General features: G+C 47.7%; 1 protein-coding gene across 1 annotated transcript in view; it reads right to left on the bottom strand.

Moving 5' to 3' along the window:
* LOC134082889 (regulating synaptic membrane exocytosis protein 2-like) overlaps window positions 1–12500 on the bottom strand; it is a 97139-nt gene that overhangs the window by 47202 nt on the left and 37437 nt on the right. Inside the window, exons 15-16 of the mRNA XM_062538919.1 lie at window positions 8411–8520; window positions 7796–7828 (exon numbers count right to left, since the gene is read on the bottom strand). Of these exons, the coding sequence (XP_062394903.1) occupies window positions 7796–7828; window positions 8411–8520 (143 nt within the window). The remainder of the gene's footprint in view (window positions 1–7795; window positions 7829–8410; window positions 8521–12500) is intronic.

Here is a 12500-nt window from a genome sequence, read left to right as displayed (position 1 = left end):
ATCTCTGTTCCTCTCCCCCGCTATATCAACGCTTCTGCCTCTGTCTGCACAAGGCCAGCTGGGCCCATCTGTATTCAGCTCACTGACGCAGCCAGTCCATTAAATGATCAAGTCACATCAGCACAGGAAGAGAGAGAGAGAGAGAGAGTGAGAGAGAGAGACCGAGACAAAGAGAGAGAAAGAGAGAGAGAGAGAGAGAGAGAGACGGAGAGAGGGAGAGTGGAAGACCGGGAGTCTTTTATCTCGGCCGATATTCATGCAACCGCGTCGGATCGCGTCCTGCCCATCCGCGTCCACTCACCGGACACGTGGAGGCAGACACAACACGGCGAGCGCTAAGGACCATCACGTGGCCTATTATATCCTCATGGACCATGCTGTTGCCATTGAGACCGCGCTGCTTCAAACGACCGTGATGCGAGTGTAAACAAGGACACGGCCGCTCGGCTAACACTGAGCTTTTTCGCATTTTGCAAAGCAAACATTTGAATGAAACACATTTGCCTTGAGTGCTCCTCCGTGTGTGTGTGTGTGTGTGTGTGTGTGTGTGTGTGCGTGTGGCTGTGTGTGTGTGTGTGTGTGTGTGTGTGTGTGTGTCTGTGTGTGTCTGTGTGTACGATATGTGTGTGTGTGTGTGTGTGTTTTCATTCATATTTGGTGTTTAGGCAGAGGTACACCAAACAAAAGTGCTGAAGCATACTTGATGGAGAGTGTCTGCATGGCCAGGGACGAGACTGCGGCGAGCCAAGCAGCAGAGGTTTTCATGCCTAATAATAGTCGGCCTTCTGAGCGTGATAAACGGAACATCTGTTTGGAACATCATCATCTACCTTCTGAAGCTACAGCATGTAGTGGAGCGAGTTGGGTGCTGTGTGTGTGTTTATGTATGCGTTTGTAAATGTGTGTGTGTGTGTGTGTGTGTATGTGTGTGTGTGTGTGTGTGTGTCCAAGTAATACAACATGAAATAGAGAGCGTATGATTGATAGCTGGAGTGTGTCGGCCTCTTGAAGGCCAGAAGCTTTGGCAAACATATTGATCCAAGCCTCTAAGCTGAACCATTTTCACTGGTCCATTCATCCATCCAGTTGTCCATCAAAACCTGAGTTGAACATGGTGGACGACAATCAAAACAAACCTACTGTAGCTCTCTTTCAGACACAGCATGGCCTCTGGACATCCACACCTGTTAACATCCACTCATTTAGCAGACACTTTTTCCAGTGCGACATACATTGTTACATTGTCCCCAGTGCAACTCGGGGTGAAGTGCCTTGCTCAAGGGTACAACGGTGGACACTGGGTATTGAACCCACAACGTGCTACTGCATGCTAGCCCAGCTCCGCTACCACCTCCACTATCATCAGGTCCCCCCCCCCCCCCCCCCCCCCACACACACACACACAGCCCCACAGCCAACATGCTACTCCCTCCTAGCGGGCCCATCTACCCTACAACACACAATGCTGGGCGGTGCACGTGCTGTATGGCTCCACTGAGAAGAACCAGGGTATTAACCATTGTAATTGGTGGGGTGTGGGTGTGTGTGTGTGCGTATGCGTAGGGGGGCAATGTTTCCAAGTGTTCATTGCTGGGAAACAGTCCTATGTGCCCCATGCTCTCAACATTAATCTATTTCCTCATCATCTTTCTTGAAATCACACAATGCAGCAGAGGATGAGTATCATATCCTGCGATTACTGCGTTTCACAATAGACAAACACGTGATGCGGCATAATCAACTCTCTCCTCTTCTTCCTGTCTCCCTTTTCATACAAACAAAAACAGAGAGGTTGCTATGGGAACATATGAGAAGCTTGACAAAAACAACTCAGAGCTAACAGAGCACCATCTCCACTGCCTGCAAGTAAGCCCCGTGCGCACTTAGGAGCACAGATACCTTTATTCAGCCCACCATCTCCGCGGATACGGAGATGGTGGGGCTGAACGCGGATACTCGCTGGAGGACCAGGGATGAGATGGAATGGGATGGGATGGGATGATTCATGCAATTGGGTAGGGACTCGGGAGGCACTGACCTACATACATGAGTGATTGAACGCACCGCACGACGGCACTATTCCCACAGCATTTTAAGGGAGGTCAAGTGCTAAAGCTGTCGAGAGAGGAGCTATTGACACCAACCAAAACACGGTAAATGGAGCAACAATCGCAACAATTAGCTGACATTTAGAGCCAGCTGTCCTTACAGACACCACATGGCAGGCATGCAGCGGTTGAGCGGTGGTAGAATTACGCTGGAATCTAACATACTGTACAGAGAGACGCTAGCGAAGGACGTCATTCCATAGCGTATATGGGCCATCGGTGACAGCCGGCTCTGGAGTGTTAAATGCACAGAGTCTTATTATAGTCCCACGAAAAAAGGAACACTCATCTCACGAGACAGCACGAGGACAAAGCTAAAAGGGACAGAAGAAGAGTCAAAGACAGAGAGAGGAGGGGGGGAGAGAGAGAGAGAGAGAGAGAGAGAGCGAGAGAGTGAGAGAATGGGTTGGCCCACAGAGAGAGAGAGAGATGAAAAGAAAGGAAGAGAGAGTGTGAGAGAAAGAGAATGAGAGAATGTGGGGAGAGAAAGAGAGAGGGAGAGAAAAAAAGATAAGTAAAGAGCTAAGCGAGAGATTGAATGATGAGGACAGTTGCTAAGGAAGAGCTGTGGAGCTGGCCGGAGGGGCCCAGGGCGTGCAGCAGAGGAGGCCCAGCATAAGGCCCCTCAGGTGGGGTAAAGAGGTGGAGGTGTTGGGGTGGAGGTGGGGCACACCAACCTGGGTCAGGTGGGGGTGGGGATGGCGGCAGCTCACTCTCATCCAGAGTGCCGTTCAGCTCTCTCTGCTGGTCCTCCCACTTCACCTCTACTACGCCAGGCAACAGGGACACACGCCAGAGCACAGGTCTCACTCTCACTGCTGATCTGTCTGTCTGTCTGTCTGTCTGTCTGCCTGCCTGTCTGTCTGTCTGCCTGTCTGTCTGCCTGTCTATCTGACTGTGTGCCTGCCTTTCATTGGCGACTAAAAACAAAATATCTACAGTACAATTACAACAACAGAATTTGTGTGTCACCGAATACAGCGGATCACTAGGCCCTTAGTGTGTGTGTAAACTCCAACACACAATTAACATATGTCAGAGGGACTAGTAGATATAAATACATCACATATTTTTCAATAGGTGCGTATTGTTTGTTTGTTTTTAAAATGGCACTATAATATTACGGAGAGAACATTGTGAGCAGGAGTTCAGCACTTTGGTGGTGAACAGCTCCCCTCAGAATACTATGAGTAGTGCTCCATCTGCTGGACAAAAGCTGCAATTACTCTTCAGGATTGCACAGCTCAGGCTCAACTGCAGATAGACTACAATTTTAGACCGGTGCTTTCAGCAGTAACAAAGACTGGTCGGTCCTTGTCACAATTAAAATCTATATTGTACACACTAAGATATGATGACTAAAATATCAGTTAAAGCTCTCATTACTATACACAGTAGAATATCCATGTTCCATTCTCCTGCTAAATTCAACAGAAAAGCTTGTCTACACAGGAGTGGTCAGAGAGTGAGTGGAGTAAGTGACGAAGGCTCAAAGTGACAGTCGTCCACCACCATTCTGGGCGCCTCTCGGCCCGTCCGCCCCGTCCCGGGGGCTCCGAGGGGAAGCGAGAGCGGAGCCCAGGCGAGGAGAGGCGAGGCGCATGTGTCATTTTGAGATTGATCAGGGACCAAACGAGAGGACGGAAAATACGAGCGAGGACGAGAGCAGGAGAGGAAAAAAACGGCATCAGAGAGAGAGACGGAGAGATTAAGAGAGACAGCGCAGAAGCACTCAAGTGTGCATGGACCTATATGCTTGTGTACGCATGCTTGTGGATCTATGTATTCATGAACAGATGGATGGCTATATGTATGCATTTATGTAGACTATATATTTATGTTATGGTTATGTTTATGGTTATGGGATTTGGCAGACGCTTTTGTCCAAAGTGACATATAATAAAAAAAAAATATGCATGAATGAATGTTTGGCTGGATGTATACAGTATGTATTTGTAACTATATATGTGTGTGTGTGTGTGTGTGTGTGTATGTGTGTGTGTGTGTGTGTGTGTGTGTGTGTGTGTGTGTGTGTGTATGTGTGTGTAAGGATCTGATATATGTATACGTAAATTACGTACTGTAAGTGTATATATAGAGAAAGATGGCATATAAAGTGAGAGAGTAAAAGAAAAGAAGGAAAACACCCAGAAAAAAAAGACATTTTGAAATTCACTTGATCTGCACTACCTAATGCTTCTCTTACCAAGAACCACCCATCCTAGCCCACACACACATGCACGCAGACGCACACACACACACACAGACGCAGGCTTGCACGCACACACGCACGCACGCACACACACACACACACAGCAAAACCACACACTAAGGGCACTTGCCTTTCCTTCCATTAACTGGGGGGCCTTGAGGCTTCTCGTAGTCTTAATGGGTTTGGAGACAGCAAATGGAGTTTAATGAGATGAAGCAGACATTGAAACACACACACACACACACACACACACACACACACACAAAAAAAACATAAAACAAACAAACACACATTGATATGAACAATGAAGACCCACACAGATAAATAAAAAAAAAACAATGATAACAATGAAAAAACAGACAACAAGAAAAACACACAAATACACACACACACACATACACACACACTATATAACAACACTCTATGACAACTAGAGACACAAACACACAAACATCTGTTTGGATGTTTGTCTCGCGACGTGGCATGGTAGAGCTCAGCAGTGTACACCCACAGGTCAAGCGTTTACACCGGGAGCGGTAAGGAGCCGGCCCACGCCCACGGCCCCCAGTCTTACAGATGGCGTCTTAATGAGGCTATGAGAGGCATTAGGGCAGGGTGTGAAGTCCAGCCTGGGCCGGCCACAGCAAGCAGGAGAGCAAGATCCTCTCTCACACATGATACTTAGTGGACACACACACACACACACACACACACATGCGCGCACACACACACACACACACACACACACAAATGATGGCATCCAACACACACACAGATGGAAGGGGAGGAAGAGAGAACTGCTGGAATCTGCTTCCTGTGCCAGCCATCATGGCGAGAGTGTGAGTGTGATTGTGAAAGTGTGTGTGTGTGTGTGTGTGTGCATGTGTGTGCGCTCGTGTGTGTGCGTGTGTGTGACTGAGTGTGTGTGTGTACATGCCCCTACTCTTCAGTGTTTGCCAGACCGCTGGCTGTGTGAGCCCAGCACGCTCTGACTGTGCGTTTTTGCCACCTCCAAGCCTGGCCTCAAATGTTCTCTCTCTGTTTCTCCTTAGGCACTGTGCATCGCACAGTATAGAATACCATAGCATAGCATAGCACAGCCAGCGCTACACTTGACAAACATGATATGATATGGGAACACAACACAATATCCTCTTCTTCACTACAGCCTACAGCGCATATTTCATTCACTTCTCTGCTGCAAATCTGCAGAGAAGACTAGAAAGTCAAGACTAAGTCATCAAATAGTAAGGGGGGGTGGGCAGTGGGAGTGGTCTCAGCAAGAGACCCTTACAGTACAAGCATCTATCAAAGTCTGGTTGTGGCAGGCAGGTCCTTTCAGTTCTTCCTCTGAGAGGCAGGGTCAGATAGAGGAAGGGTACTGATTGGCCAGATATGAAACTATTCGGATTATTTTAGCAATGACCTGTATCTTTTGAATATGTTGAAAAGTCGAAAAAGACTGAGCCATGAGATCAATGTTAAAAAGATGATATGACTAATAAGTAAATGACTGATTGACAATGCCATATGGTTAGACGTCAACTGCTTTTCTGAAGTACTTGTACAGTACTTGTCCAACAACAATAAAGTTGAGTCAGATATATAATGTCAGATACATAATGTCTAGAAGATAGGACTATAAACTATTCATATTCTCACCAGCAACCTGAAATATCAAGTGCCATAATATTCTTTGATTGGCTAAATAGCAAGTGAGGCTGCTGGAAACATCCAATGGAATGCCTTGCTATGCCAGACCAGGCCCAACTGTTACCAGTACCCTCCAGCTGACCTCTGAACCCCAGGTTGTGATCCCCAAGTTGTGACCTCTCAACCCCAGCTTGTGACCCCATGTTGTGGGCAGCTACAGGCCACATCTGGGTCAGAGGCGCTGGAGTCAGGACAGCTGGATCCATATGCATCCTACTGTGGTGGGCCTGAATCTCCATCTCTCTCTCTCTCCCTCTCTGTCTCTCTCACACACACACACACACACACACCCACCCATCCACACACACACCCCCACCCCCCCCCCCCCCCACACACACACACACACACACACACACCCACACCCACACACATACATACACACAGCGCTTGGCAGTGCTTTGGTGGTTTGCACCGTACTGAGCCTAGGTGTGTTCATGCACTCTGACAATGATGTAAGGCTTTCTCTGAGGGCCTTGACAAGTATTCCAGCACAGCACAGCCCTCACTCACTCTCTCTCTCTCTTTCCCCCCCGCCCCCTCTCGTTTCCCTTTGCTCTCGCTTCCTGTCTCTGCCCACTCCGCCTGCCCCTGATCATCCGTTCCCACGGTGACACTATCTCTCTCTCTTCGAGCCTCCCTTGGGTGGCGCTTATAAAACCAGTCTTAAAAACGCACGAGGACGTTTCTTTAGCCCGTCAAAAGGAAACTAAAAAACGCACCCGCCGTTCGCCTATTTGTTCTCCCTTTTAAGTTCGACTTTTTCAACTGTCACAACAATTAGAGCGAAATGAGAGTCGGGCCGACTCCAAACAGTGTTGTTCAAAACAAACAGCTGAGGCAGGCTGTGATTGGTGCGTTCCCCTGGGGGGGGGGGGGGGTTTCCAGGAGACTGCAGGGACTGTGAGATCCTGATGGGGGAGAGAACCTGTAAAGTCTGAAAGCCATTTGTGTGAAGCCACTTTGCACTTTGATTGTCCAGTGTGATCCGCTGCTCGTAGCACTCAGTGTAACTCTTTCACGCGGGCCGCGTGTTTGTTGTTCGGACGCGTGTTCGACATCCATGCGTTAGAACGCTCCGCGCAGGACAATACCCCCCAAAGCACCTGTGATTTATGATCTTCATGAAATATTGACATGGGTTCCACATTAGAGAGCTGAACAAACTGCTAGGTGTGGGAGAAAAAACACACACACAAATCTCACACACACGGCCCGCACACACCCTTCCTCCTCCTCCTCCTCCTCCTCCTCTGGTCTGGCTCGGCCCGTGGCCACAGCGCAAAACTCCCATCACCCAGTCAGCACTTGTGAGACAGATGTGCAATTATGAAAATGCTGAGCCGCAGAGGTTCTCTCTCTGTGTGTGTGTGTGTGCACGCGGCGCCCGCCGCTGTGTGTGTGTGTGCGTGCCGCGCCTCCCCTCCCCGGGAGAGCCCAGATGTAAAAAGCTAACGGGACGCTAGCGCAACACATCACCACGACACCGACAGCGACATCAGATCGACGAGACTGTAAACACACGGACACGGACACAACAAGCTACTTCTATGCCACACAGACACACACTGAAAACATAGAGGTCACACGGGACTCATCATTGCAATGGGCCCTCCTCCGTACCGCACCGCCTGACTGGATTGGCTGAGCAAAAGAGTCTCGGGGGTGGGGTGACTCCCAAACTAGGCCATTGCAGATGGGTTTAGCCTGATCAGAAAAGACTGACCGTCTAAACCCAGTCGCCAGGGAGGGGGGCAGTACAGACCTGGACAGGGCTCTACGTCCTCTTCTCCGTCCTCTGAGAGAAGGTGAGAGAGGGGACCGGGGGGAGTGGGAGGAGAGAGGCATGAATGACAACACACAGCCGCATGGAGCCAAACGACCACGTGGGTTTTGACTGGCATGTGGAGGAACAGGGATGTGAGATGGTATGCTGTACTGTATGTGTCCAGGCATACCCAATCATGCTACTGTACTTCACATCCCAAGCACTTTGATTCCCCACAGAATCGATAAGGCTAATCAGGACAACGGTGTCAACAAGTCAAATATAATCACACACCTTTAAATAATAATAAATCATAGACACCAATTCCACAATAAGCTCAAACGACACAATGACAAAAAGTACAAATGGATATTACTAACAAAATAATTCCAAGGAAACCTAAGCAACAAGACAAATATGACACCTTTTCTTTAAGTGATCACTGGCACCATATTCAAAGTACTAACAAACTGCAAATACAAACTCATGAGATACGACGGCACACTTAACACCAAGGCCAAAATGCCAGCAAACCGCATAAGCTCCAGCAAAGAATCTCCAGCGCACCAACCCAGAGAACGAGTGAGTGAGTGAGTAAGGTTCCAGACTTACTTCTGTCCAGCGTCCCCTTGGCAGGCAGTTGTGGTAGTTGCCGTCCTCTTCTGGTGGACATGGGCGTACTGCTGGGGCTCGTTTGGACCGATCCACTGCGGGGGTGAGCCCTATAGAAGATACACAGGTGTCCCTCGTTAACCTCTGCCCACTGAGCCAAACTCCCCCCCGAGGTGAATGGAGGCAGTGGATGGCTCACAGGACAAAAACCACAACACAACACACATTACTCTACAGAACAGTGCTTGGTGTTAGTAGATGGGGTTTTTGGCACAGCAGTCACTACCATCAACACATATATAAAACACACCTAGGAAAACAGATTCATCTATTAAGGCAACAAGAGTCTTGCTGCGTGGAGGTCAACAGAAATAAATCAATGCAGGATTGATAAGCATTATGCTCATAACAGATTGCATTAACCATACATATATATGCGCGATCACATATATAGATGCTCTGTACAATCATGGCCATGCAAAACTTTGAGGATGCTGCCCAGTCCTGGAGTCAGAAGAGGTGGAAGCGTATACAATGATTACTTCAGAGTAGTGCACACTGAAGCATACTGTATAGCTAGTGACGTATAGCGCATACATTCGTCATTCTTTTCATTCTTGGCGCTTAAATCCCAGGTTATTATCAAAGAGGCGGCAGCATCTGTGAGTTCTGCATGTGTCTACATCTAGGAGTGTGCATGTTTCTATGCTGTTCATTTACAGCATAGAGTTCTCATGAACACACACACACACACACACACACTTAAAGGGTTAAAACTGTAATGCTTTCAGCAGCTTCGGGCAATGTGTTTGCCATTTCAAAAGCTGAGGGTCATGCAGGGGTGATTACTGCTTGCAATGATAGTAAAAGGAATTAGTAAAGTTTGTCTGGATTAGAGCAAGTGCTATGTGTGTGTGTGTGTGTGTGTGTGTGTGTGTGTGTGTGTGTGTGTGTGTGTGTGTGTGTGTGTGTGTGTGTGTGTGTGTGTGCAAATGTCTTAAATACTTACTTACTTATGTGTACATGGTATGTGTATATGTGTGCATTGCATATGCAAGTGTATATGTGTTTATTTAGAAAGTGCACTTAATAGCTACAACTGCCCAAGTAATCATACATGTTGCATTTGTCCTGTTTAATGAAAAGCATAAAACATGACTCTTTATCTCCAAGATCTTATCAGCCCTTTAAAAAACTACACTTTCTGCTCGCTATCGAACGCACGCTAATATCTTTGGCACTTGACAAGGTGAAGGTAAATCTTTGGCACTGGACTGGACAAGGTGCAAGTTCACAGTGAGGAGGAGGAAAGCTGCCAGCAGTGCTGCATGAGAGGGGGCCAACCCATGGGCTGCAAGAGAGGACTGTGGGTAAGATCATGCATCCATGGCATCCACTGGACCAACACACACACACACACACACACACACACACACACACGTCAACAGACCACTGTACAAAAACACAAAAGTAAACGAACGAAAGGAACAACAAAAAAAAAAACGACACAAAAGTAAAACGACAAGGACGAGACACGCATCGCATCCACACAAAAACGATCTAGTCAAACTTCCAAGGTTGTGTTAGTAGAACAGAAAAAAAGAACAGAACAGAAGGACTGCTACTGTACGTGGTCCACACCATTATACTCTCTGGGGAATATAAGTAGTGTGTCTCTGCAGAGAAAACAAATGGGGACACAAACTGAGGAGCAACCAAAGGGACTGGAGTCTTGACTGGAGCTGGGAATGGGCATAAACAACAGAAACAAACACACATCCAAACAAAGTAAAAAACGACAACGACAAAATTATAAACGGTTGTGGCAGCTACTGAGTGAAACTGAAGATGGCAGGCGGACAAGCGGGGTTTCCGGGTACGGCCGGGCATGATGGTGTTAGGGGTCAGGCGGAAGTGACCGTATGGGGGGGGGGGGGGGGGTGGGTGGAGGAGAGAGGAATGGTGGAGCTTGTGACGATAAGCTGGACTCATCAGCACTCAATTAGTCAGGGCTGCTTTTTGCTTTGGGTATTTATTTGTATTTTTTCGCAGCTCCCGGTCCATTGCGGGGGGGTCACCTCGTTAAGGCGGGAGAGGGCGGCGCGGAGCGTCCGGACGGGAGGGACGGCATGGACCTCATGAGCTGGCTGTCGGGGGGCCGCTCGGTGGAGTGGGAGCGCGTGTAGAAGGGGCGGTCCATGGCGGACCGCTGGTCGGCGGAGCGGGACCTGTGCTGGTACTCATACCTGTCCGACGCTCCGTAATTCCTGGAGAGACGTGATTGGATGGAGAGGGGAGGGAGGTGGTGGGGGGGTGGGAGGGAGGAGGAGGAGAGAGAAGATTGGCCGCTGAGCTTTCCTGAGGGGGGGGGGGAGGGGGCGGGGAGAGGAAGAGAGCCCCTCTGCCACCGGTTGGATGTCTGGTGGAGGGAGGCACATGAGCAAGGGGGCATCGTGGGGACACATGGGACATGTGTGACAACATTGTGGAGTGTCCTGTCCAGCTTGGACAGAACACTGAAGACACTGACAGTGGACCAGTAACATGCAGAGTGATGTGTATGTGTGTGTGTGTTTGTGGGTTTATGCGTCTATGTATGCCTGTACTAGTGCATTTGTTCCCACCTGCTTGTTATACAGTATACATATGCAGTGAATGTTCACCAGTGACTTGTTTGTGTATATTTTTTGGAGGGACTACTTTTTTTGAGGGAACAAACAGGTACAAACATGCAATGGACACACACACATAAAACTCTTTGGTCCAGATAATGGAGTATTTAGTCAGACATGAAAGATACAGCATTATTGCGAAAAAGGTAGAGGACTTCTGACCAGGCTTTAAATTAGAATTAAAGACTCTCCACAGTACAACAGGGGAAGCTTTAACTGCAACTGCAATGGGACGTTACTTTCTCTGTCACAGTGACGCTGGTCTTCGACGTGTAAACAAACATTTTCAACACATTGAAATAAACCTTTCATTCCGCAAAGACATACTTTGGAGTTGTCTCAATGAAAGGGGCTATTGTTAGGGAGTGAAAGGCAGGTCATTAAATGCATCTGCACCTGGCCAGTACAGAATTTAGTGACTGCAAATGCATATCAATAAAATAGATATAACTGAAATTGTCTCATGTTTGTTTTTGTCTTTCTGAATATAAGCATTGATCAAAATTAGAATCAGAATTAACATTTGCACATTTGCAGTAACAAAACGCATCTGCACAAAAATCAAAACACACAAAGACACATAAATACAATACGACTGTGGCACAATACAATTGTGAGTAGACTGTGAATGAAAAGCTATCCAGCAAAGGGATTTGTAAAGGTCTGTCTACAGGCTCGATCAAATTGGGATGGATCTCAATGCATTTCATTCCGCCTACACTCATCTCGCGTCATCTCTGCCGTCAGCATCGACCTTGTGTCATTCCGGTTCTATTGAGAACTATAGAACGTTGGCCTAGTAAGTCGATGAATTGTACCGTAGTCTTCTTGAGCAAAAAACAGAGGTATTTCATAACTCCTCAGTTCCTTGGTAGGAGCCAGATATCCATGAGTACTGTACATCATGTGAGCAAGAGAATTGGAATCAATGCCAATAACATCCACATAACTCTATTGCAAACGCAATGTTAATAACGGTAATATGCATGAAGTTGTAATGATCAAGTGTTATTATTACTTATGAATGGGCGTGTTAAAGGCAGTTACACTATGCTAATTATAAGTGTATTACTGTACGTTTCAAACACTGATGTTGAATGGGCACACCGTGCTCACAACTTTGGTTGTTGGTGTGAAGCAAAGCATTACCCCAGGACAAGGTGTACCACCACCCTGTGGGATATTGGCTGTAGTATGCTCTGTGAAGTGCAAACACCAGCAATTTGTCAATGTGGTGTGCTTCAGATCGTCACTTCACCGAGTCGCCGCACCATCATGAAATGCAAAGGCAGAGAACTTCCTAGCTTTTCTTTGCTTATTTTGTTCTGACCGAAAAGGTCAGTAGTCTTTCATAAGCATGTGCTGTATGTTATGAAACGTTCAGGCGATGTTTCATTGCTGAGGGGCTGCTGCACACA

This window comes from Sardina pilchardus, chromosome 6 (assembly GCF_963854185.1).
Source record: "Sardina pilchardus chromosome 6, fSarPil1.1, whole genome shotgun sequence".
Taxonomy (NCBI): domain Eukaryota; kingdom Metazoa; phylum Chordata; class Actinopteri; order Clupeiformes; family Clupeidae; genus Sardina; species Sardina pilchardus.
The sequence above is the reverse complement of the archived record's forward strand: the minus strand, read 5'-3'. Positions and strand labels throughout refer to the sequence as shown.